This window comes from Nansenia antarctica, assembly GCF_963989245.1.
Source record: "Nansenia antarctica genome assembly, chromosome: 1".
In the NCBI taxonomy this organism is placed as follows: domain Eukaryota; kingdom Metazoa; phylum Chordata; class Actinopteri; order Argentiniformes; family Microstomatidae; genus Nansenia; species Nansenia antarctica.
Genome location: NC_137674.1, coordinates 68,960,192 through 68,987,146, shown reverse-complemented (window position 1 = coordinate 68,987,146; position 26,955 = coordinate 68,960,192). Strand labels below are relative to the sequence as shown.

General features: G+C 45.6%; 2 protein-coding genes across 2 annotated transcripts; both read left to right on the top strand.

Annotated features, from left to right (window-relative positions):
* Positions 1–1,289: 1,289 nt before the first annotated feature.
* Positions 1,290–2,294, top strand: LOC308152487 (12-(S)-hydroxy-5,8,10,14-eicosatetraenoic acid receptor-like; the record flags this gene model as incomplete). Its single annotated transcript, XM_080525480.1, has 1 exon — positions 1,290–2,294. The coding sequence occupies one exon, from the start codon at positions 1,290–1,292 to the stop codon at positions 2,292–2,294; it is 1,005 nt and encodes a 334-aa protein (XP_080381606.1).
* Positions 2,295–8,517: 6,223 nt separating this feature from the next.
* On the top strand, positions 8,518–25,671 carry plg (plasminogen). Its single transcript, XM_080548327.1, has 19 exons — positions 8,518–8,639; positions 11,712–11,850; positions 12,399–12,505; positions 13,745–13,859; positions 14,981–15,120; positions 15,545–15,665; positions 16,284–16,402; positions 16,901–17,063; positions 17,716–17,840; positions 17,963–18,122; positions 20,510–20,730; positions 21,029–21,177; positions 21,431–21,524; positions 21,602–21,716; positions 21,836–21,913; positions 23,268–23,408; positions 23,555–23,661; positions 24,113–24,258; positions 24,849–25,671. Exons 1-19 carry the CDS (start codon positions 8,591–8,593, stop codon positions 25,008–25,010), a joined length of 2,451 nt encoding a protein of 816 aa, XP_080404453.1. The 5' UTR covers positions 8,518–8,590; the 3' UTR covers positions 25,011–25,671.
* Positions 25,672–26,955: the final 1,284 nt, after the last annotated feature.

Genomic DNA, 26,955 nt, shown 5'->3' with positions numbered 1-26,955 from the left:
CTAACAGTTTCCACATCAATTTAAATGTGTCAGAGATAGCTCATATGGTGTACATCTGTAACACATCTGACTGAGTGATGAACATTTCACCCAATCCTATGTTTAGTAACTTGGCCCAGTGAGAGTGGCTCTTACAGTAAAACCATTCAGATGAAACCAGGAGGTTCATATTGGCTGACAGTCTGAGTGAGACGTTGAGATCTGAGTTGGCCTTAATCCTCTCAAGAATGCAAGTTTGGTTCTGCCTGAGAGATCGTATTTCAACATCATCAGTTTCTGGCTCAGTGTTCATTCTCTCAAGTGATAGGCAGCAGCAGAGGGACAGAAACAGTCTCTATCATTACTGTATAACTCAGTATTATACATAACTGTATAATTGTCATATGAATGCCTATAGAGGTACTGTATATCAATGAACAAGTTAAAGGTGGGATCTGTAATTCAAACAACAAGGTGGGCTGTCCGCCACCTTTTTGGTAAACAGTTGAGGGGTGGGGCTGGAGAAATGTAACCACTCACAGTTACATAGACAGAGGACTGACCATCTATGAGATCAACACAATAGTTTTAACCATGTTTTGAAGCTGTGAAGTGTTTGTTTACAATTGCATAGTTTACCAACAATAAAGTAAAACAAGGTTGTATTTTGCTTTCTGGTGAGGTAAGACAGTTGATCTAAGCTCATGAAGCATTCAGCATATACGTAATATTCTTCAAGAATCAATGGATATCAATATCATTAATTTAAAAGCAACCAAAGATTACAGATTGTCCGTTTAAGTAGGAAATGTCATTATCTTTTCACATCAGTATTCCAATGCTACATCACAACTTGTGCTCAATACAGTATGTCAGTCAAGGAATATAATGAAAGGGAAGTATGGAATATAATGAAATAACATACTTTAAATCTGTAATTTCATCCAGTAAATATGTACGTCCCCTCAGAAAGTCTATCTAGGTTCCTCTTCTGGACGTGTTGTATCATGGCTACTAGATGCGACCAGAGATAAACCTCCTTCCTGCTATGTTCCTGTAGATAAACCCTTTAAACCACACCTTCTTGTTTTTTCTTCCTCTAAATATCAGATAAAACCAAAAGTTTGCACGCAGAGTGCTCTACATGTTCTTATCCACAGCTGTGCAGTGGAGGCAGCCACATACAGAGACACAGACACAGACAGAGAGAAGCTCTTTCTGCCTCATTGAATGTGGTGCACAGCGGCCCTAACTGGCAGAAGTTGCAGGAGTTGCAGGTTCCCTAATTCTGATTCTAATTCTGGAGGACGATGTCTGCCAATGTCACCATGCCGGATGACTGTTACGTCGCCAATAAGATGACCTACAAGATCTTCTCCTATGTGATGGTGGGGGAGTTTGTCTTGGCCTTGCCTCTCAACCTCACCGTCCTCTACGTCTTCCTCTTCAGGTTCAGGTTCTGGAAGACCAACAGCGTCTTCCTCTTCAACATCGTGGTGGCGGACCTTCTGCTGCTCGTCTGCCTGCCGGTCAAGGCCTACCACTTCCAGCGGGGTGAGCGGCGCAGCGAGAACAAGGCGGTGTGCAAGGCCATGCTCTTCATGCTGTTCCTCAACCGCGGCGCCAGCGTGGCCTTCCTGACCGTGACGTCCATCGACCGCTACTTCAACGTGGTCCATGCCGGACGCAAGAACTTCCTCCGGGCGCTGAAGAAGTCCCCGCAGATCTCCGTCCTGATCTGGCTGCTGCTGCTGCCCTTCACCGTGCCCACCATGCTCAAGACCTTCGAGTGCTGCAACAGCCACGGCCGCGCGGCCAACTCGACGCGGGACGACGAGCTGGTCAATGACGTGACGGACAGCCTGAGGGAGGTGGTCTTCTTCACCCAGATCCTCATCCCGTTCTTCGTCCTGGTCTACTGCACGGTCCGCATCGTCAACCGGCTCAAGAGGAAGACGGTGGGCAACAGGACCAAGCTGAGGAGGGCCTCCTTCCTGGTGACCTCGGTCATGATGTTGTTCTCCATCTGCTTCCTGCCCTGTACCATCGCCAGGTTGGTGCTGTTGATCGTGAGGGTGAAAAAGTTCTCGGCGGCCGAGGAGATAGCCGTGCAGGCCTACGACGGGCTCATGGTGCTGTCCTACATGGACTGCTTGGTGGACCCTGTGTTGTACTGTTTCTGCTACTCAGGGTTTAAGAACGCGTATATGTCCACGTTCTGCCCCTTCCTGTTGAAGAGGAGATGCAGTGATCCAAGCACTGATGAACAGGGGATGACCACCTCTCAGTCTATCTCCCAGGGGAAGATAATGTGATTTCATGTCATTTAAAGAAATATGTATTTTAAAAATGTATATGTTTGGGTTAAAGGCGCAATCTGTAATTCCTAAAGCCGTTTTTTTACATGTACATTCATGATAGTATATATATATATTTATTCGGCAAGAATATTACATATGTTGTAAATGAAGATACCTCAAGAGCTTAATACAACTGTCTTACATTGCTTTTGAACAACATAATTTCCAATGAAATGATAATAATCTAGGTAGAAGAGATTATAATAGTTTAAGAAATTATAATAATCTAGGTAGAAGAAAGTGAAAATAGTACAGGACATACTGTAAAAGTGACAAATAAGACACGATACAATTAGCAGTATAACTAGTAATAAAACAGACAGTTCAAGTAGTAAAGTGGCTGTGAGCTTAAGGCGTAGGTAGGTAGGTAGGTATGTAATGTAACTGTCTTTCACCACCCAACCACCATCACCATCAATCACCCTGCATGTGAACCAGGCATGTACAAACATATGTTGAGTGTGTGTGTGTGTGTGTGTGTGTGTGTGTGTGTGTGTGTGTGTGTGTGTGTACCTGTGGGTACAAGCACATGTTGAGTGTGTATTGTGTATGTGAATGTGTGTATTGTTGTAATTATCACAGTTAATTTGTCTTTCTCCTTTGTTGTGTTTGTTAGTTTACAAAAAGTTACAAATAAACAAAGTTACTTGAAAAACAACGGTTGTCATGGTGGCTGGCCTATTCACCCCTTCCTCCTTTGTTTTCCAAGTAACTTTGTTTATTTGTATTATATTTTTTTCTTTTCTTTCATTTCTTTCTAATTCACCCAGAGGTAACTGCCGTCACACATTGACATCAATCTTACCCTGCAGACAGCAGCTATGGTGTTTAGGTGCAAAGGTCTTTTGATTTGTGTGGGGGGGGGAGGGGTTTACCGACGCATGACACAACAGTCCTCAAACGGAAATGCATTTCTACACGCAGGCTAACACAGTATGTATATATATATATATGTATATATATATATATATATATATGTGTGTGTGTGTGTGTGTGTGTGTGTGTGTGTGTGTGTGTATGTATGAGTATTATGCTAAAGATTTTAACACCTTTATAAAAATCAGGGTGTGTTTGACTGTGTGTGACAATTATGCTAAAGCTTTTAACACCTTTGTGCAGATCAGGGTGTGTTTGACTGTGTGTATTGTGGTCAGTCCTGCAGCCAGGTCAGCAGGAGCACAATGCTGTTTCATGGGGGCTCTCCAGTCCTGTTTACTCCAATTAAATAATTTGATTAGATTAGATTCAACCTTTTTGTCATTGCACAGAGTACAACGAAATGTATTTTTTGCTCTCAGCCATAGTCGGTGCCCCTGGAGCAATTAGGGGTTAAGTGCCTTACTCAAAGACAGTGGTAGGCACTTTAGATATGATGCCAGCAACCCTCCAGTCACCAGCTCAAATGCAGCTCCCTTCCTCCTAAACTGCAACTATCCACTGGACTACTAGATTGACTGTGTTTTGTGGTCAGTTTTGCAACCCAGCAGCAGCACAATTTCCAATGAAATGATGTTCCTTATATACAGTAAGTGTGTGTGTGTGTGTGTCTGTGTGTGTGTGTGTGTGTGTGTGTGTTGTGTGTGTGTGTGTGTGTGTGTGTGTGTGTGTGCGTGTGTGTGCGTGCGTACGTGCTATTATCATTTATAGCCTTGAGAAACTTGCAAAACCTGAATTCATTTGCTATCAGCTCACCCTAGAAATGCTCAATCAGAGTTCTCTCTCTCTCAGTAGAGAGCGGCTGTGTCTTCTCCAAATCCTCCGCTCTCGACACTATCTCCACATCTTAAACACGCCATGCTTTGTAGTTGACGGGGATTCACTTTTTTAAAAACATGCTTTCATCTCCCTCGTTACGAGAAACTCCCCTGGAGAGGAACTTCAGAAACACGTCCGGCTCAATAGCTTCTCTTTGGATTGAAAACAAAAGAAAAGGGAGAACTAGCCTATATACAAAAAAAAAATACCTCATCCCGTGACCTCCCCTTCGTCTGTGCAGCAAACCCTCAGTAGGTGGGGTTTGAACACATGGAAGACACAGGTGTCTCACCCACCTGGCCCTAGGACAGACAGGTGTCTCACCCACCTGGCCCAAGGACAGACAGCTGTCTCACCCACCTGGCCCTAGGACAGACAGGCGTCTCACCCACCTGGCCCAAGGAGAGGTAGGTGTCTCACCCACCTGGCCCAAGGACAGACAGGTGTCTCACCCACCTGGCCCTAGGACAGACAGGCGTCTCACCCACCTGGCCCAAGGACAGACAGGCGTCTCACCCACCTGGCCCTAGGACAGACAGGTGTCTCACCCACCTGGCCCAAGGACAGACAGGCGTCTCACCCACCTGGCCCTAGGACAGACAGGTGTCTAACCCACCTGGCCCAAGGACAGACAGGTGTCTAACCCACCTGGCCCAAGGACAGACAGGTGTCTAACCCACCTGGCCCTAGGACAGACAGGTGTCTAACCCACCTGGCCCAAGGACAGACAGGTGTCTCACCCACCTGGCCCTAGGACAGACAGGTGTCTAACCCACCTGGCCCTAGGACAGACAGCTGTCTCACCCACCTGGCCCTAGGACAGACAGGTGTCTCACCCACCTGGCCCAAGGAGAGACAGGTGTCTAACCCACCTGGCCCTAGGACAGACAGGTGTCTCACCCATCTGGCCCAAGGACAGACAGGTGTCTCACCCACCTGGCCCTAGGACAGACAGGTGTCTAACCCACCTGGCCCTAGGACAGACAGGTGTCTCACCCACCTGGCCCAAGGAGAGACAGGTGTCTAACCCACCTGGCCCTAGGACAGACAGGTGTCTCACCCACCTGGCCCAAGGACAGACAGGTGTCTCACCCACCTGGCCCTAGGACAGACAGGTGTCTAACCCACCTGGCCCTAGGACAGACAGGTGTCTCACCCACCTGGCCCAAGGACAGACAGGCGTCTCACCCACCTGGCCCAAGGAGAGACAGGTGTCTAACCCACCTGGCTCTAGGAGAGACAGGAATCACACCTGGTTACGTACCTGTCCCGAGCAGAGACAGGCATTTACATACCTGGCCCTAGGAGAAACAGGTGTCTCACCCACTTGGCTGTAGGAGAGACAGGTATCACACCTGGTTACGTACCCTGTCCTGAGGAGAGACAGGTGTCTAACCCACCTGGCCGTAGGCGAGACAGGTATCACACATGGGTACCCACCTGGCCCTAGGAGAGACAGGTGTCTAACCCACCTGGCCGTAGGCGAGACAGGTATCACACATGGGTACCCACCTGGCCCTAGGAGAGACAGTAGCCTGCTCTGCTCCTGCAGAACTCTGTGTAGCTGCTCCACCTGCTGTTGCACCAGCTGGTTCTGCTGGAGGCCCGGGCTCTGTGGAGAGATGGACCCGACTTAACACCCGACCACAGGGACCAGGGACAGCAGAACACAATAGAACAGTAACACTAAACTAATCTGTGTCAGATGTGTTCACAACACATAACAGCTGTGCTCACTTAATCTGTCAGGTAGTCCTAGTGCTGTGTCAATTCCAGGGGAGACTGGAGGAGGTAGAAATCGGAGGACGGGCTCATTGTAATGCATGGGATGTAATGGGGATTGCTATCACATGTTTGATACTATTCCTCATTCAATTCCATGCACTACTATGAGACCGTCCCCTGGATTTCTACCTCCTCCAGCCTCCACAGGAATAGACACAGCACAAAGACTAATTGAGCACAGCTGTTATGTGTTGTGTGAACACATGTGAAACAGATGAGTTTAGTATTCTGGGCCCTTTTTTGCATTGAACAATATGGCTGCATGCGAATAAGAGCGTAACTGTCATTATGAACTATCAATAATGATCATACATGTTCATCCAGTTGACAACGGGAGGAAACACAGAAGAGCAGACCAACTGACCACTAAACTAACACAATTGTGTATTGCTGACATCTACTGGTGAGTAGTGCAACATAAAGTGTTGTATTTGAACCCCATGAACCAGAGGTTAAGAATCAAACAGGGGAGGCTGGTGGAGGAAGAAATCTGAGAACGGGCTCATTATAACAGATGGAATGGAATGCAGAACGTTTGATACCATCATTTCTCATTCCGTTCCATGCATTACAATGAGCCCGTCCTCCGATTTCTACCTCCATCTGCCTCCCCTGACTAAAACTGACCTGCAGGAGAGACGTCTGAAGAATTGCCTGATGTAAAGATTGCATGGCTGAGACACTGCCTGGGCCAACAGCCTACTGGGGTACTTCTGTATGGACAGCACCAGAATTCTGGGAGGGAGGCTGGGGCTGGAGCTGGGGCTGGGTGGACCAATCTTTCAGGAAGGTTTTGTCCATGGTTATCTCAGCTGACTTTGTTACCACTTATGAAATGGCATGAAATGGTGTCAACGTTGCTGTGGAGGCATGTGTTATATCACTGTGAACTAGTATGGAGAGAAAGATGACAGTTGTGGTATCTATATTTACATAATTGATAAACATATATGTATTAATATATCTACCAAGAGTACTAAATCAGTAGGCTATCCTCACCAAACACAAGCACACTGATTAACTGAACTGAACTGAATGCATAAAATCCATTACGACTTGTGGTGTTTACATTCTTTTGACACAAGTAAACATCCAAATTCAAACTCTTACCTTCTCCCCTCGAAAAACAAACAGTGATAGTTTCCAATCCTTATTTTGACGTGTCTCTAGTCTCCATAAAGATGCATCATGCTCGCTTCACATGTTGTATCTGTTGCTAGTGGTTACAGCTACTGTAAACAGCCAGCTACAAAATATGATGTGTTTTCTCTACCATTTAACTAACAAATGAATTACATACAACTAGAAGTTAAGATGGTAAATAATTGACTAATATAAATGGGAAAATATACTATTCGACAGTATCAGAAATATTAAGTGAAACATTTGACGCTTTCTTCCCGCTCAAACCACGCTGGAGAAGAGCACGTGCCGCCTGTGTAGCGCCAAACAGTTCAACTTTCAGCGGTAATCTGGGCTGCGTCTGGAAATCTGATCAGCACTCATGGAATGCCTCTTGTCCAATCAAATTACTTGGTCCCTTGATGATGTTGAAACCATTGTGCGCTCCGGCGCTCTCAGAGAGAATTTACGAACGCTGCCCAGGCCAAAGCAGTTTCAACACAAATAAGAACATCTGATCAAAACCTATTATATGGTTTGGCGTTTGCAGAAGACAAGAAAAAGAGAGAAATTATTCTGATATTAAGGTGACATGTCGAAGCATTATTAACATAATAACGTAGCATACTTACACACACACACACACACACACACACACACACACACACACACACACACACACACACACACACACACACACACACACACACACAAAGACCTGGAGACTCTGTTCGCACTGCAGTTATTTTTTTTTTTTTTTTTCTTAATGATCAATTATGCCAAAAGAGGCTGATGATAGGCCTATCATTCCTTAGCCAGCGATTATCTGTGAACATACTAGTAAGTTATATGAGAAGAGTAGCCTTTTTATTATTGTCTTAAGTCTCAATGTATGATGCTTGAATCAATGCTCCTAGTTTATCTTGACTGTAGTTCCCCTGTCATCCTGTCTTTCACATTAGGCTAAATAAGTTACAATTACCGTAAGCAGTGCAGAAACCTCCTTTATAAAAGTAGGTTGTTTTGTTTGCAGAAGAGTTCATAGGTCTCTTGTTGCTGATGATTAACCTCCCAATATTGATTTCAGATAGACTAGACAACCACACCATTTTGTCAAACTTCAATATGAAACATTTAGTTTAATTCATATTGTTGAATGTAATCTTTCACATGTAGGTTACTGTAAGCTCTATATGTCAATCAATGCTGACCTTACATTTTGACTGTCACTGTCTCTGAGATACTGTCTCTGTCCCTGACTAGTCAGAATTACTTGTTGAAATTGATCAGAGATAAGATCATCATAGTATAAAAAGGAGGGGGACAAATTGGAAAATTTCCATCATCAAATATATGAGGAGAAGAGTTCCCGTAGGCTGACTGGACGTCACGAAACGCAGCCCTGCATGTTCCGCTGCCCCACTGGACAAACACGCCTTTTGACCTGGGCTGACTGTCCTTGCTAGGACAATGATTGACTGATGAGCAGGATCTATCTATTTGTCTTACTGACATGGCTAAAAAGACCCCAAAAACCTGACTCTCCTGTGAGTGTGTATTCTGTATGCACTGCACCTCAGTGCTCCAACATGGACACCTACAAGGCAGTGTTCTTACTAGGGACCCTCATCTCTGCAGGTAAGATAAATGGATCATTATCCACAGCTTCTTAAACTGACTGAAAGAATCTGAGAGAACTGAAAGAATTTTCAACAGTTAAAACCATTACCTGTAATTTAATCAGGCTAAGAATTATGTAAATTGTGAGATTCATACTAAAACTGCTTTTTTTTGCAGTGATGTAATAACTTGTGCAAGAACTAGTCACGACACTAGTTAGAGTTGGGGGTACTGTTCCCAGACAAGCCTAATATAACAGATTAAACGTAAACCCTGGACTAAAATGCTTCTTCAACTGGGATTTTCTAATGGAATTGTCATTTAGTGTAAACCTAAAGGTTTAGGGTAACGTCAAAGTTTATATATCACATGCATAGAATACAGCCGTAGACGATGCAATGAAATGCTTAGGGCAAGTTAGCTCCTCAAGAATGCAACAATCAAACAATCAAAAATATTATATAATAAGATAATAACAATAACAATAATAACAATAATAAAAACAATCATAATCACAATCACAATCATAATCATAATCATAATCATAATCACATAAGTGGCAGCAGAACAACAGCAATCCAAAAACGGACGGTAGCAGAATCTGTGTCTAGGGAACTAGGCCTTTGAATAGTATAACAGTAAGTAATTACAGTAGTCCTACAGTTACACTGTAGTCAAACACTAATAGGTAGAACTTTACCACATTCTCCATTCACTATGTATATTAACATGTATTTTCTTAGTTCTGAATTGATTTGGGACATTTTGGGACATTTGAGACATTGATTTGGGACGTTGTTTTTGTGCTGTTCCTGTATCTTGTATACACAGTTCACTCATTAAGTCAATAGACTGCAATGTTGCAACCCCAACCCACCCACGGCCTGTTATAGAAGCCTAGCCCTGACTCCCCATGGCCTCTGCGTTGCATAACAGTGGAGCTAGTACAGGATACCTAGACCCAGAGTCAGGCTGTAGCTGGACAACTGAGTCACTTTTGAGTCTTACTCAGTCTTTACTCAGTCTCTTTGGTTGGTTTGTTGGTTTGTTTGTTTAGTCATTGGTGTCCTGGATGACTCAAAATGGCTGACAGTAACTCAGCACCATTAGAAAGAATAGAAGAGTGTTTTATTTGCCATGCAATCAACTTGTCAGTCAATTGTTGGAATTTGGTATTTTTGGCTCTAGGCACACGGTCAGCCATAGTCGGCGCCCCTGAGAAATCAGGGGTTAGGTTCCTTGCTCAAGGGCACATGCAGCACCCTCCTGAGGCAGGGATCGAACCAGCGACCTTCCTATTGCTTGCCGGCCTCTATAACCTCTAGGCTACTGCCGCCCCCATTATGAGATGATGCTAAGATATTGGTATATTATTATACTGTAATGGAGTTGTACTGTACATCAGTGGAGGCTGGTGGAGGTAGAAATCGAAGGAGAGGCTCATTGTAATGCATGGAATGGAATGAGGAATGGTATCATTCCATTCCATGCATTACAATAAGCCTGTCCTACAATTTCTACCTCCACCAGCCTCCCCTGCTGTACATCCTTACATCAATACATGTACTGGTGCATTATACCTGCACATAGCACCTTATGCCTGCACATATCCTGGATAAGCACACCAAGATCAAGACATTAGAGTCATACATGCTTATGACAAGTGTTATAAAGCATCATAGTTATAGTTTGCAACGTACTAGTGCCCCTAAACTCAAAAAAGAAAAGAAGAAAGTTGTGCCGATTGTATTGTTTGTTTAAATGTTGTAATGTTGTATTGATTGCTGATGCTGATTCTTTCTTGTCCAGGTCTCTTATGCAAAAACAGACTCTGTGTCTTAATTGGCTTTTCCTGGTTAAATAATAATAAAGAACACAAATGAAGAAATAAATAATATACGAAATTACAATAATAATATTATTATTAATAATAATAATAATAATAATAATAATAATAACTAGACAGGGACAATTCCTGTGGAAATTGTGAAGTGTGCTTGCCCCCCCCGGGCCACTGGACTGCATCCCTGGCGAAGACCATGTTTCTCTAGCTCACCCAGGGGCCGAGCTAACTAGTGCTAGCTAACTCCCCTGCACCCCCCGGCGAAGACCGCGTTCCTCTAGTTCACCCAGAGGCCAAGTTGTGGGGTTGTGTGTGTGTGTGTGTGTGTGTGTGTGTCTGTGTGTGTGTGTGTGTGTGTGTGTGTGTGTGTGTGTGTGTGTGTGTGTGTGTGTGTGCGTGCGTGTGTGTGTGTGCGTGCGTGTGCGCCTCTCTCTCTGTCTCCCTCTCGTTCTTACCCTACCTGCTGCTGTCGATCAGAGGGACACCTGCAAGAGTTAAGTGACAGTTGGTGGTTGCTACGGCAACGTGCTCTGACCAGACCTGCTTTTGTCTTTGGCCAGATCTCAAACAAACGTCTGAAACGTAAAAACTATTCATGTTTGGGCTTATATGTTGATATTTGAAGTGACAGTAAGAGTTGCTCTACGTTTCCATGTAAAGATTGTGAATATAGACATACAATTGTAGCCGTGGGAGCAGTTTGCACAAAAAGTTCAAAAACCTAGCAAATTTTGCTATAATAATAATATTATTAAGTTATATGTACAATAACAATAAGTGCTGCTTGCTACTGCAAGCACACTTAATAATAATAATAATAATAATAATAATAATAATAATAATAATAATAATAATAATAATAATAATAATAATAACTAGACATGTACAATTCCTGTGGAAATTGTGAAGTGTGCTTTCCCCCCCTCCGGGCCACTCCACTGCAACCCCCGGCAAAGACCGCATTTCTCTAGCTCACCCAGGGGCTGAGCTAACTAGCGCATGCTAACTAGCTACGCTACGTGCTAGTTATCTATGTCCTATGCACCTCCCGGCACCCCCCGGCGAAGACCGCGTGTCTTTACGTTTTGACACCTCTCATGTCTACCTAGTCCCAAAACTGTGGGACGAGAAGCCGGGGCAAATTTAGCTATAATAATAATAAGAATATTGCATTCTGCAAGCACACTAAATAAAATATAATAATGAGACATAACGTGTTATAAGGCATCATAACCATTTTTCCTCAGCCAGCTGCGATGTCCTGGATGATGAGTATGTCAAGACGGAGGGCGCGTGGATCCTGTCTCTGGTCAAGAGAGAATACTCTCTAAACAGTGCCCTCGAATGTGCCGTCAAATGTAACACGGAGACCACCTTTACATGCAGGTAATTTACTGGTACCTTTCACATGCAGGTAATTTACTGGTATCTTTCACATGCAGCTAATTTACTGGTATATTTCAATGCAGATAATTGACTAGTATCTTTTACATGCAGGAGATTTACTAGTATCTTTACACGCAGGTGATTTACTGGTATCTTTCAATGCAGGTGATTTACTAGTTTCTTTCAATGTAGGTAATTTACTGGTATACTGTATATACACTTCAGTAACTCAGGTATTCTCTGGTTCTAGAGATATAGTTCGACCCCTTTTGGGATCCGCATAGAACCCTTTTCACAGAAGGTGGAACCCAAATGGAACCCAAAACAGTTCTCCAAAGGTTTCCTCAATGGGGGCAAATGGAGAACCCTTTTTAGAATCCCCTTTTCTGAGAGTGTAGAGAACATATACATGTTTACAGTTCAGTTGTTTAGCAGATGACTTTAAGTACCTGTGGAGGCTGGTGGAGGTAGCGATGTGGAGGCTGGAGGCTGGTGGAGGTAGCGAAGTGATTTATGTGTCTTTTCAGGTGATGTATGTGTCTTTTCAGGTCATTTATGTACATTGAGAAGGACCAGGAATGTTACACCATACCAGCAAACACCAAATCAGAGCAGGTGCTGCGCAGAGCGAGTGCGGCTCTGTACGAAAAGAAAGGCAAGTCCTAAAAAAAGTATTCTAAAATGGCCTCTATAGAAGTATCTGTATCTTCTAAAATGGCCTCTATAGAAGTATCTGTATCTTCTAAAATGGCCTCTATAGAAGTGTCTGCGTCTTCTAAAATGGCCTTTATAGAACTACAGTATCTGTAGTTGGCTTGGGGAGTGTGTGGTATTAGCTAGGGGAGTGTGTGGTATTAGCTAGGGGAGTGTGTGGTATTAGCTAGGGGAGTGTGTGGTATTAGCTAGGGGAGTGTGTGGTATTAGCTAGGGGAGTGTGTGGTATTAGCTTGGGGAGTGTGTGGTATTAGCTAGGGGAGTGTGTGGTATTAGCTAGGGGAGTGTGTGGTATTAGCTAGGGGAGTGTGTGGTATTAGCTAGGGGAGTGTGTGGTATTAGCTAGGGGAGTGTGTGGTATTAGCTAGGGGAGTGTGTGGTATTAGCTAGGGGAGTGTGTGGTATTAGCTAGGGGAGTGTGTGGTATTAGCTAGGGGAGTGTGTGGTATTAGCTAGGGGAGTGTGTGGTATTAGCTAGGGGAGTGTGTGGTATTAGCTAGGGGAGTGTGTGGTATTAGCTTGGGGAGTGTGTGGTATTAGCTAGGGGAGTGTGTGGTGTTAGCTAGGGGAGTGTGTGGTATTAGCTAGGGGAGTGTGTGGTATTAGCTAGGGGAGTGTGTGGTATTAGCTAGGGGAGTGTGTGGTATTAGCTTGGGGAGTGTGTGGTATTAGCTAGGGGAGTGTGTGGTATTAGCTAGGGGAGTGTGTGGTATTAGCTAGGGGAGTGTGTGGTATTAGCTAGGGGAGTGTGTGGTATTAGCTAGGGGAGTGTGTGGTATTAGCTAGGGGAGTGTGTGGTATTAGCTAGGGGAGTGTGTGGTATTAGCTAGGGGAGTGTGTGGTATTAGCTAGGGGAGTGTGTGGTATTAGCTAGGGGAGTGTGTGGTATTAGCTAGGGGAGTGTGTGGTATTAGCTTGGGGAGTGTGTGGTATTAGCTAGGGGAGTGTGTGGTATTAGCTAGGGCAGTGTGTGGTATTAGCTAGGGCAGTGTGTGGTATTAGCTAGGGGAGTGTGTGGTATTAGCTTGGGGAGTGTGTGGTATTAGCTAGGGGAGTGTGTGGTATTAGCTAGGGGAGTGTGTGGTATTAGCTAGGGGAGTGTGTGGCATTAGCTAGGGGAGTGTGTGGTATTAGCTAGGGGAGTGTGTGGTATCTCTAACGCTGTCCTGTGCTCATGCAGAGTACCTGCTGGAGTGTGTGAATGGGATCGGTGTGGACTACAGAGGCACCAAGGCCAAAACCAAGTCAGGGAAGACGTGCCAGAGATGGGCGTCAAAATTCCCACACAAGCCTAAGTATGTATGCACCCCAATACCCACACACATCTAAGTATGCACCCCAATACCCACACACACCTATGTATGTGCAGTATGTATGGTAGGCTGGAAGCTGGTGGAGGTAGAAATCAGAGGACAGGCTCATTATAATGTATGGAATGGAACAATACATGTGTTTGATACCATCCCTTATTCCGTTCCATGCTTTACCATGAGCTGGTCCTCCGATTTCTACCTCCACCAGCCTCTCTGCAAATGTCACCATATACAGTGTACTGTCCATAATAACTTAATAGCCCTTTACCCACTCATAAACTCTTTATGGGGGTGAGAAATGGGGTGAGAAAGCAGATCATGAGAATGTTCTATCAGTCCATTGTTGAAAGTGTAATCAGATATGGAATAATTGTGTGGTTTGGCAACTTAACTGTACAACAAAAAAACTGACTAGTCAGCATTCACAAAACAGCTATGAAAATTGTAGGTGAAAGAGACTATGTGATCCTAAATAAACTATATGAAAAAGCTGTCCTGGACAAGGCTAACAAGATAATCGCAGACCCTCAACATCCGCTCTCCACAGAATACGAAGTTCTCCCCCTAGGTAGAAGGCTTCGCATGCCAAGATGTAATTATAAGCTCTTAAAACTATCATTTGTCCCATTCTCCATTAAACTAATCAATTCGCTCAAGCAGAAACGATGATTAGGACATGATCACCAGCACCTGCACTTTATCTTAGACACCACTTGAAGGGCCATGTGCAATATTCGAAAACACCACTTGAAGGGTTATGTGCAATATATATTTATACCAAATGATGCCATGTCCAGGTGGAAACTGCTGCCAATGTCACTCAATGTTTGTTGCTGTCCTGTTGTTTACTTTGTCTACTGTATGTTGTATGTATCGTCTCTGTTGCACTTGAAGCATGAAAGTACCATGCCCAAGACAAATTTCCCCTCGGGGACAATAAAGTATAATCAATCAATCAATCAAAACTCAAATCCGTTTAACATGTGTGTATGTGTGTGTGTGTGTGTGTGTGTGTGTGTGTGTATGTGTGTGTACGCGTGCGTGTGTGTGTGCGTGTGTGTGTGTGTGTGTGTGCATGTGTGTGTGTTTCCTTCCTCCACCAGCATGACGCCCCAGACCCACCCCAAAGCCGACCTGGAGTCCAACTTCTGCAGGAACCCAGACCAGGACAGCAACGGTCCGTGGTGTTACACCACCGACCCGGACACGCGCTGGGAGAGCTGCAACGTGCAGGACTGCAGCGGTACGGACGCGTGACAGTCGGTAGAGCATGGCACTGACAACGCTTAGGTTGTGTGTTCGATTCCCGCTGGGACCATACAGTATATACTGACATGTATGCACTCACTGCAATGTACGTAAGTCGCTTTGGATAAAAGCGTCAATTAAATGGCGTATATTATATATGTGACCGAGACGGGGTTTGAACCTGAGTCTCCCGCAGTGTGGAAGACGTGTAAAAAATACACATTGGAGGCCGGCGGACGGCTCATTGTAATGCATGGAAACGGAACCGTACCGTTCCTCATTCTGTTCCATGCATTACAATGAGCCCCCCGATTTCTACCTATACCATTCTCACCTTTGACCCCATCCCCCCCGTCCTCCGATTTCTACCTCCGCCGGTGTCTCCTGACGTGCCTGTGTTGTGCCTCCCCCCCCCTCAGAGGAGTGCATGGTGTGCAGCGGCGAGGACTACCGGGGAAAGATTTCCACCACGGAGAACGGCTTCACCTGCCAGAGCTGGGACGCACAGAAGCCCCACCAGCACGGATACCAGCCCAGCGCGTAAGCACCCCCAACCCCCCCGTCGCAGTCTGCCAGAGGCATATCTGTGCAGGGGAGGCTGGAGGGAGGTAGAAACCGGAGGACGGGGCTCATTGTAATGCACAGAATGGAATGAGGAATGCTCTATCAAACGTGTGTTTTCGATTTTCCAGAATTCTTGATTCCATTCCATTCCACGCTTTGGAATGAGCCCGTCCTCCGATTTCTACCTCCCACTAGCCTCCCTGGTGTCTGTGTATTATAAGTCGTTAGCCTCATAGCATAATTGCCATGCATAAGTCATGCTTCACTTGTGGTCAGCCGTCTTTGTGTGTCAAGAGATGACTTGGGCAGATAGTGATTTTGAAATGTAACAAGCATTCTGATTATGCTGATGGCATAGGCAATAATGCAAGGTGAATCAGCAGTGTTAGGAGAGTAGAGTTAGGCAGATATCTCAATTTGATCAAAATATGACTTTATGCTATGAGGCTAACGAAATGTTATACAGAAGGTTATATCTATCTATCTAACCATCTCTCTCTCTCCCCCCTCTCTTCCTCTCTCTCTTTACCACCTTATCGCTATCACTCTCTCTCCCAATCTCTCTACCCTCCCACTCCCTCTCTCTCTCCCCAGTCTTCCAGAGAAGTACCTGGAGATGAACTACTGCAGGAACCCAGATGGAGACCCCAGACCCTGGTGTTTCACCACCAGCCCCTCCAAACGCTGGGACTTCTGCTCCATACCTCGATGCAGTGAGACGCACAACCCTCTCATCTCTCTATCCCTCCCCTCCTCTCCTCTATCCCTCCCTCACTCCTCTAACCCTCCCTCTCTCCTCTATCCCTCCCTCACTCCTCTAGCCCTCCCTCACTCCCCTATCCCTCACTTCTCTCTGCCTCTCCTCTTAGCTCTGTCGCTCTCTCCCTACCCCTATCCCCTCTCTCTCCCTCTATTCCGTCCCCCTCCCTTCTGTCCCCTACCTCCTCTCTCCCTCTACTGTCCCCTCCAGGCCACCATATCTCTGATCTACTAACTGTCCCCTCCAGGCCACCATATCTCTGATCTACTAACTGTCCCCTCCAGGCCACCATATCTCTGATCTGTCTGTCAGAGTCTCAGAGCCTCCCATGCTCACTGGGTCATACATCTGTCTATGTCCCTCTGACTATGTCCTCCCCTCCCTCCTCCCTCTTTCCTCCTGCCCCCATCCCTCCATCCCTCTACCCCCATCCCTCCCCCCCTCCCTCTAGCCGCGGAGCCTCCCACAATCGTAGAGGAGCTCACCTGTGCCACAGGTGAGGGCGGGGCCTACAGGGGCACGGTATCCGTGACGACCACAGGTAAAGCCTGCCAGCTGTGGTCGTCTCAGGCGCCACAGAAGCACAACAGGACGCCAGACAACTACCCCTGCAAGTAAGATCAGAGACCGGATTAGTCCGTTTGTAAAAATGTATTCAGTCATTACAATCATAAAGGCGTTTGTACGGCTCAGATTAAAAAAGGACTGAGCGAATTTACAGAACACAAATACTGTGACTGTCAGTTATGTGTGACTGTGTGTCTGTGATTGATGTCTGTTACTGTGTGTTATTGTGTGTCTGTTATTACTGTGTGTCTGTTATTACTGTCTGTCTGTTACCGTGTGTCTGTTACTGGGTGTCTGTTATTACTGTCTGTCTGTTACTGTGTGTCTGTTATTACTGTGTCTCTAACTGATGTCTGTTACTGTGTGTCTGTTACTGTCTGTTACTGTGTGTCTGTTACTGTGTGTCTGTTACTGTGTCTCTGTGACCGATGTCTGTTACTGTGTGTCTGTTACTGTGTGTCTGTTATTACTGTGTCTGTTACTGCGTGTCTGTTATTACTGTGTGTCTGTTATTACTGTGTGTCTGTGACTGACGTCTGTGACTGTATGTCTGTTATTACTTTGAGTCTAACTGATGTATGTTTCTGTGTGTCTGTTACTGTCTGTCTGTTACTGTGTGTCGGTGACTGTGTCTGTTATTGTGTGTCTGTGTCTGTTATTGTGTGTCTGTTGCTGTGTGTCTGTTGCTGTGTGTGTCAGAGGCCTGGACCTGAACTACTGCAGGAACCCGGACAATGAGAGGATGCCCTGGTGTTACACCACGGACTCAGAGACACGCTGGGAGTACTGCAAGGTCTCCAGCTGTGGAGACGCCCCCGGACCAGGTCAGGGGGGGGTGGGGGGGAGGGTGGAGGGGGGGGAGGGAGGTAGGGGGGCGGAGGGAGGGTGAGTTACATTTTTATTTATTTATTTTATTTTAAATAAACTCACAGGTCTCTTCCTATAGGCTCCCCAGAGGTCATCCCCCCGGCGGTGGACTGTTACGAGGGCGACGGAACGTTGTATCGCGGCGTGATGTCAGAGACCATCAGCGGGAAGAAGTGCCAGTCCTGGAGCTCCATGACGCCTCATAGCCACAAGAAGACGCCGCAGAACTTCCCCCAGGCGTGAGGCTCCTCCCCCTCAGGCGTGAGGCCCACAGCCTCCCAGGGAAGGCCGGCGGAGGCAGAAACCCGAGGACGGGAGGCTCAGTGTGATGCATGAGGACGGAATGAGGAACGGGATGGAATGCCTCCTGTGTTTGGTACCAGTCATCATTCCATTCCATGTATTACAATGAGCCCCGTCCTCCGATTTCTACCTCCGCCAGCCTCCCCTGGATGTGATGTGGCGTTAATGTGTTTTAAAGTGTACTACAGTTCACAACCTCATAGGGGAGGCAGAGGTTGCGGGAGGAGGTCGTTTTAATGCATGGAACGGAATGAGGAATGGTATGAGACATTCCTTATTTCCATTCCATTCCATTATTTCATTCCATGCATTACAATGAGCCCGTCTCCGATTTCTTCCTCCACCAGCCTCCCCTGCAGCTTAAAGTATTCATTGTTAAATTCAAGCTCTACCACTACAGCTCCAACAGCACTCTCTACACTGCAAAAAGTCAGTTCTCAAAAACTTTTTAAAAAGGCAGAAATATTACTGCAAAATTATCTGTCCAAAGAACATTAAAATTTCACTTGCCAGTGAAAGTGAAAGATATCTTTAAAATATTGCAGTCAGACAAAAAACAAGCATATCTTGCCTTGATGTAAGATATATCATCTTACTTATATTTTCTTTTTGCAGTGTACAGACTACAGAGCTCTACATACGTTTTTGGATGTGTTGATTTTCACACACATTAACAAAGAGAAAAGACAACACAAAGAAAAACTTTGGCTTCGTGCAGCAGTTCAGAAGCCCTGTTGACCTTGTTGAGAAGAAGTCTTACAACTTCTCCACTACATCTGTCTTACTCTTATCAATGGCACTTTATCATTTACGGCACAGAATGTAATCATTTGTTACAGTTTGCGCAGCATCAAATAACTTTGTATAAAGATGTTTCATTATAAACTCCTCAAAAAAAGTTTGGAAACGTTATTTCAGTCGATTCTTCCTCCCCTTTAATAATACCAATTGGTATTGTATTTTATATCGTTGGAAAGCCTGATTGGTCACCTTTACAATGAGGTACAACTTGTAAGGATCATACATTTATGGAATGAGTAACACAGCTAAACGTGTGGGTAGCGGCCCAAAAAAATGTGTTTGGTATTCACTCTCGTTTTGAGCTTCAAGTGCTGGCAGGTGTATGTCAGTCACAGGTGTGTGACTGGCACCTGAATGGCACCTAATTGACAGGAATGATATTCTGGGGCCAGTGGCGATCCCATATCTCCAGAATCTGGGACCTAACTCCATCCTGCATGATGACAACGCTCGCCCCCACAGAGCCAGGATCATCACAGAGCACCTCCAGTATTTGGGAGTGGAGAGGGTGGAATGGCCTGCCGTGAGTCCAGACCTCAACCCAATTGAACACTTGTGGGATCAGCTTGGGCGTGCTGTACGTGCCAGAGTGACCAATGCAACCATGTTGGCTGACTTGCGGCAAATCCTAGTTGAGGAATGGGATGCTGTCCCACAGCAGTGTGTGACCAGGCTGGTGACCAGCATGAGGAGGAGGTGCCAAGCTGTTGTGACTGCGTATGGATCTTCCACACACTACTGAGGTCCCTGACAATGTAAAATGAATAAAGTGTAAAAATGGCCAATATGTGTTGTTTTTTCCTTATTACTGTGGGAGAGTGCAATCATCCAATCCACCAAGCAACTCAAAACGAGAGTGAATACCAACAGAAGAATATAGGGGATTTTGGCAAATATCTTTGGGCCGCTACCCACACGTTTAGCTGTGTTGCTAATTCCACGAATGCATGATCCTTACAAGTTGTACCTCGTTGTAAAGGTGACTAATCAGGCTTTCAAACGATATAAAATACAATACCAATTGGTATTATTAAAGGGGAGGAATAATCAACAAAATAAGTGTTTAAAAACGTTATTATTACTGGTTATTCTTTTGAGTGGGGCAGTCACACTCTTTTATTCGATAGAGACAGGAAAACCAGGAAGAAAGGGTGTGTCAGCAGGGTATGGGCCGGATTCTAACCCATGCCAACATGGGCCTGTGTGTGCACTGTATAGGCAGGCCGTGGTGCTAGACCACTGGACAACCCCAGGCCATGGTGCTAGACCACTAGACCACCCACTGGACCACCCCAGGCTGTGGTGCTAGATCACTGGACCACCCCAGGCCAGGGTGCTAGACCACTGGACCACCCCAAGCCATTGTGTTAGACCACTGGACCACCCCAGGCCATGGTGCTAGACCACTGTACCACCCCAGGCCAGGGTGCTAGACCACTGGACCACCCCAGTCCACCATATTCAGTATTTTGATGAGTGAAATCACAGTGAAGTTAAATCTATTTATTTCCCTGTTTCATAGAGATCTGAGAAGAAACCTGTGTAGGAACCCTGATAACGACCGCGCTCCCTGGTGCTACACTACTGACCCCTCTGTCCGCTGGCAGTACTGCTCTGTGGAGAAATGCTCCTCGGCCACTCCCACCAGGCCCCCCACCACCACCACCACCGCCAGCCCCAAGCCAGGGAAAGAGGATGTCCCTGCCAAGCCCTCCATCCCTGAACAGAAACCACCAGAGAGAGGTTGATCCACTGTTTATTAATCCATTCATTCACCCATTCGTTCATCCATCCATCCATCTATTAATTAATTAATTAATCCATCTATTCATTCATCCATTCGTTCATTCATCTATCCATTCATTCATCTATCCATCCATTCATTCTTTCACTCATTTATTAATTAATTTATCTATCTGTCATTGAATTAATGACTTACTTCATGACTTACTTACTACTGCACTTCATCCAATGCTCATTGAATATTCTGAATGTAGCAATTAACCTGTGATAATGTTTTATTTTGGGTGTATTTCCGCAGACTGTAAGATAGGCAGCGGGCTGATGTACAGGGGTCCCACCGCCATGACGATGACGGGGGTGACCTGCCAGGCCTGGAGCGCCCAGAGCCCCCATCAGCACGCCAGCTTCACCCCCGAGTCTCACCCAGATAAGGGCCTGGAGTCCAACGTAGGTCCATGGAACCTCTGACAGATCAGTTGATTCACCGTGTCAGTTGATTCAGTGTGTCAGACGATTCAGCGTGTCAGTTCATTCAGCGTGTCAGTTGATTCAGTGTGTGTCAGTTGATTCAGTGTGTCAGTTGATTCACTGTGTGTCAGTTGATTCACTGTGTGTCAGTTGATTCAGTGTGTGTCCATTGATTCAGCGTGTGTCAGTTGATTCAGCGTGTCAGTTGATTCGTACCCTTCTTGTCTGTCAGAATTGCAGAAACCCAGATGGCGACGTGAACGGGCCGTGGTGCTACACTACTGATAGAACCAAGAAATGGGACTACTGTCAGATACCAGACTGTGGTATGTATGAGACACACACACACACACACACACACACAGCTATTTGACTCAGACACATGTGTCCTTGTGGTCCTCAGCGGGGCTGAAGTGTGGCCAGCCCGTCATCAAGCCCAAGAGGTGCTTCGGCCGCATTGTGGGAGGCTGCGTGTCCAAGCCCCACTCCTGGCCCTGGCAGATAAGCCTCAGATACAGGTACGCAGGATGCCCTCCACTGTCCTTGACCCTCAATAACATGAACCACCATTGTCTGTGAGTGTTAGCTGGCTGGGAAGGTGCAGGCTGATGTGTGTCCTCTGCCCATCCCCCTGCAGCTCTGGTAGTATCCACTTCTGTGGAGGGACGCTGATCCACCCCCAGTGGGTCCTGACTGCTGCCCACTGCCTGGAGAGGTGGGAGTCTCCTCGTCGCTAACTAACCATTTACATTTAGGACATTTAGCAGACGCTTTTATCCAAAGCGACTTACAAACAAGTACATTTGTCTAAATCATCTATAGGCTACATCCCTCATCTTCAATAACTACTGCAACCCTACATCTAACCCTAACCCTACTAGCTAACTAACCCTACAAGCTACTAGCTAACTAACCCTACAAGCTAGTAGCTAACTAACCCTACAAGCTACTAGCTAACTAGCCAGACATCTACTAGCTAACTAACCCTACATCTACTAGCTAACTAACCCTACAAGCTACTAGCTAACTAACCCCACATCTACTGCACCACCTCAACACCACTCACCTTAGCCACCTGTCTTCACCTGGGTCACACCTGTCTGTAATTAACCTGTAGTCTAGACTGTCACACACCTGTCTGTAATGAACCTGTAGTCTAGACTGTCACACCTGTCTGTAATTAACCGGTAGTCTAGACTGACAGTAAACTGGAGGTCTTTTAGGGAGAGGACGCACACTTCGACACACCCTTATTTTACCAGGTGAGTTACCTGAGAACATTTTCTCTTTGGCATCAACGGCCTGGGGATGAGTTGGAGGGGAGGGGAGGGGAGGGGAGGGGAGGGGAGGGGAGGGGAAGAGAGGAGAGGAGAGGAGAGGAGAGGGGAGGGGAGGAGAGGGGAGGGGAGGGGAGGGGAGCAGAGGAGAGGGGAGGGGAGGGGAGGAGAGGGGAGGGGAGGGGAGGGGAGGTTAGGAGAGGAGAGGGGAGGGGAGCGGAGGGGGGAGGAGAGGGGATGAATGAGCCAATAGAAAGCAGGGAATGATTAGGTGGTCATCCATAGTACGAGGACCATCCTGTCCTCTCCTCCCTCCGTCCTCTCCTCTCTGCATCCTCTCCTCTCCTCCCTCCGTCCTATGCTCTCCTCTCCTCTCTCCATCCTCTCCCTCCATCCTCTCCTCTCCTCCCTCCATCCTGTCCTCTCGTCCCTCCGTCTGCTCTCCTCTTCGCCCTCCGTCCTCTACTCTCCTCTCCTCCTTCCATCCTGTCCTCTCGTCCCTCCGTCCTCTGCTCTCCTCTCCGGCCTCCGTCCTCTACTCTCCTCTCCTCCCTCCATCCTGTCCTCTCCTCCCTCCCTCCATCCTCTCCTCTCCTCCCCTCCATAGTCAGGATATATGGTGGTTGTGGATAGCCTCCTAAGCAGAACACAAACAGCATTTAGCACAGTTGGTGGCATGAATTGATTCTGAGGCTACAATGATGGAAAACTTTTTCTGTGTGCGTGCGTGTGTGTGTGCATGTGTGTGTGTGTGTGTGTGCGTGCGTGTGCATGTCTGTGTGTGTGTGCCAGGTCCAAGCGGCCCTCAGCCTATAAGGTGTACCTGGGCCTCCAGACAGAGAGAGCCAACGAGGCGTCCAAGCAGGAGCGCAGGCTGGAGAAGCTGGTCCTGGGGCCCAACGGGGCCGACATCGCTCTGCTGAAGCTGGAGACGTTAGTACTAGTAGTTATTTATTTATTTTTCATATAGGCTATATCTTAAAAAAAAATATGTACCTCTATTTTCCAGTCAAAGGTTGTGGTGTAACAAAGGCCAATGTGTGTGTGTGTGTGTGTGTGTGTGTGTGTTTGGTTACCAGCCCTGCGCTTCTCAACGACAAGGTGTTACCAGCCTGTTTACCTCAGAAGGACTACGTGGTTCCCCCAGGGACAGAGTGCTATGTGACGGGATGGGGAGAGACTCAAGGTGCCCACACACCTCTCATCATATAGGAGACACAAATGTTCAGAAGTGGTTCACCCTGGGGCACTTGGTGGCGTAGCATACTAAGGCGTCAGGAGGTGCTAGTACCACCACCTACAGTACACACATACGTCCATGTTTGCACAGGGTCGAGTCCCGCCTGCTGTGTCCTGGTGACATCCCATTTCCTCCTCACTTTCCTGTCTTTCTCTACTATCTGTCACTTTCCTGTCTTTTTATACTATCTCTGTCCAATAAAAAATTAATGAAAAATTCAAAGGTGGAACTACCACACTCCAAAACATAACCATTAACCATAACCACAAATGTGTAATTCACAAATCTATTCTTGTGTTCTACAACTCCAGTCGTTAATTGAAGAAAATACGCCAAAGAGTTTCATGAATGCTTTTTACATTTTATTTTCGGAGGTAAAACTGAAGTGTTTTTGCAGGGACGGGTGGAGACGGGGTGCTGAAGGAGACAGGGTTCCCTGTCATCGAGAATAAAGTGTGCAACAGACCGGCCTACCTAGCAGGCAGGGTCAAAGATCACGAGATGTGTGCCGGCAACATCGAGGGAGGTCAGGACAGCTGCCAGGTATCAAACACTTTACTACCCATACCTTAATATTAATAATAATAATAATAATAATAATAATAATAATAATAATAATAATGATAATAATATAATATGTTTATAATGTGTTTCAGGAACTGTGTGGTTTGCAGTATTCTTTGACTACTTTAATGATGATGATGACATTTATGAATGTGATGATGATGATGATGATGACTATGATAACAATGATGATGATGATGATGATAATGACTATGATAACGATGATGATGGTGATGATGATGATGATGACGATAATGACTGATGATGACGATAATGACTATGATAACGATAACGAATATGATGATGAAGATGATGACGATAATGACTATGATAACGATGATGAATATGATGATGATAATGATGATGACGATAATGACAGATGATGACGATAATGACTATGATAACGATAACGAATATGATGAAGATGATGACGATAATGACTATGATAACGATGACGAATATGATGATGATAATGATGATGACGATAATGACAGATGATGACAATAATGACTATGATAACGATGACGATAATAATGATGAAGATGCTCCTGACCTCTAAACCCCTCCAGGGTGACAGCGGAGGTCCTCTAGTCTGCCACGCCCAGAACACCTTCGTCCTGCAGGGGGTGACGTCGTGGGGTCTGGGCTGTGCTAACGCCATGAAGCCCGGCGTCTACGCCCGAGTGTCCAAGTTTGTGGACTGGATCGACACGACCATTAAGACCAATTAACCCTAATTAACCCCAATTATCCCCCCCCCCCCAATGTATCTGTGTAATCTGGAGTCGACTGTGACTTTTACCACAAGACCCAAGTGGTACTGTATATCTCTGAAATGGCTCAATGGGTCACTGTTTTCATCTGTAACAGGCTAACCTCAATACATCAGTCATTAAGAACCTAATTCATTTCATTTATTATTATACAGGAAAAGAGACAAAAGTAACATTACAGATGTTAAAATGTGTTACATTTAGGCTGGCCTGACTTAAAACTGGTCTGCAGCAGGTTCCTGCCCTGCAACATATCAGACAGAAACACAAAAAATACAGAAGGTACAGTCAGGAACAATCAGGACAAAGGGGAGTGAGTAAGATGGTATACAGTATGTGAGTTGGATCAGTGGTTGCAGGTGTATCCTTCCATCAAATGGTGTTTATATGCCTGTTTAACCCCCCTAATGTATCTTTGTAATCTGTAGTCGACTGTGACTTTTACCACAAGACCCAAGTGGTACTGTATATCTCTGAAATGGCTCAATGGGTCAATGTTTTCATCTGTAACAGGCTAACTTCAATACATCAATCATTTTCTGAAGGAGAGGACATTTTGTAACGGTTTGTGTATCGTTGGCACTTTGTGTTGGTTAATAAAGCGCAAAGTCAAGGAGTTGATCTGTGTTCATCTGTTTAGAAACATTTCCTTATTTTCAGCATAATATCAATTCACAAAATCACCCCCTGACCTCCCATCCCCTTCTCTACTGTAACATTGTCAGGTTGAAAATGCATCCATTATATATCATAATGGATGCATTTTGGATCCAATAGATGCATATATAGTATATACTAACATTTGGTAACAACATATACTGTATACTATGGAGGGCGGATCGTGCCACATTCAAATGCAATACACACATCAGAATGCAATACATGTGTAACACTATGCTTGCTGTTCATTATTTTGATGATAAATCGTAGCTAGCTAGCTAGCTATAACACCTTCATATAGCAGGAACTTCTGGTAGAACATACAGCATTCTAAACACTGCATTGCAGTCATATGGAAATGCTTTTATAGTTCATATCGGTTTTATGTAGCATTTGCTGTTAGGAATGAGGTTCATGACAACAGCATTCATCACAAATTATTTATTTACATTCACAGAAGAGGTGGAGTCCACAGTCCGTGCAGGGTGGAGAGCAGTGCAGTAAGGTAGATTTTAGAACATGAGGGAGCAAATAGTTGTCAAAAGACTGACTAAGCCCTGTCCGGATGGCATATAAATTACCTGAGGACCTCGGTAATATTTGTTTTACCCTAGGACCCCAGTGATTTTAATGACCGATCCGGATGTAATAAAACATCTCCATGCATGTTTGCGTTTCGGGTGCAAGCTGCCATTTAACATCACAGAAGAAGAAGCTGTTCCCGCCGGATGTTTTGTCAGACCCACAACACAACGCACGTGTACTGTAGTAATTTGATTGGACAAGAGGCATTCCATGACTGTTGATCAGATTTCCAGAGCAGCCGAAACCACTCGCAGACTCGTTTTTTTCATAACACGAAACTTTACGTTTTAAAGTACCCACTCGATAATAAACAGCAGTTTAACGATCACAAAATACTCATAATTTGTGGATTCTCCTTTGCCATAGGCTACTGGTAAGGGAGACTTTTTTGTAAATACGTTCGTTTTGGGATGTGTTCGCGTTTGGGGCTGTGTGATCATCTAATTATGTGTAGTTATGTGTTTCTAGCATGTCGATGTTCTATCAGAATGTTGTGATGTTATCAAAATTAAGAAGATGAATGGCTGAAACGGCGCAAAGCGGGGAAAAACAGATACGACATCTAAAGTCTGGAACGATTATATTTCAAAACAAGGCTTCCCTCCCCGAGGGCTCCGACTACTGCCAAGTCTATCTGGGTTTATTTGCAAGGACCTTC

Bases quoted from the DNA above. Each gene is read 5' to 3' on its own strand.
- plg (XM_080548327.1), top strand. From the start codon at position 8,591: ATGGACACCTACAAGGCAGTGTTCTTACTAGGGACCCTCATCTCTGCA. The intron at 12,506-13,744 runs GCAAGTCCTAAA...GTGCTCATGCAG, and splicing joins GGCTCTGTACGAAAAGAAAG to AGTACCTGCTGGAGTGTGTG. The intron at 23,662-24,112 runs GTGCCCACACAC...GTGTTTTTGCAG, and splicing joins GGGATGGGGAGAGACTCAAG to GGACGGGTGGAGACGGGGTG.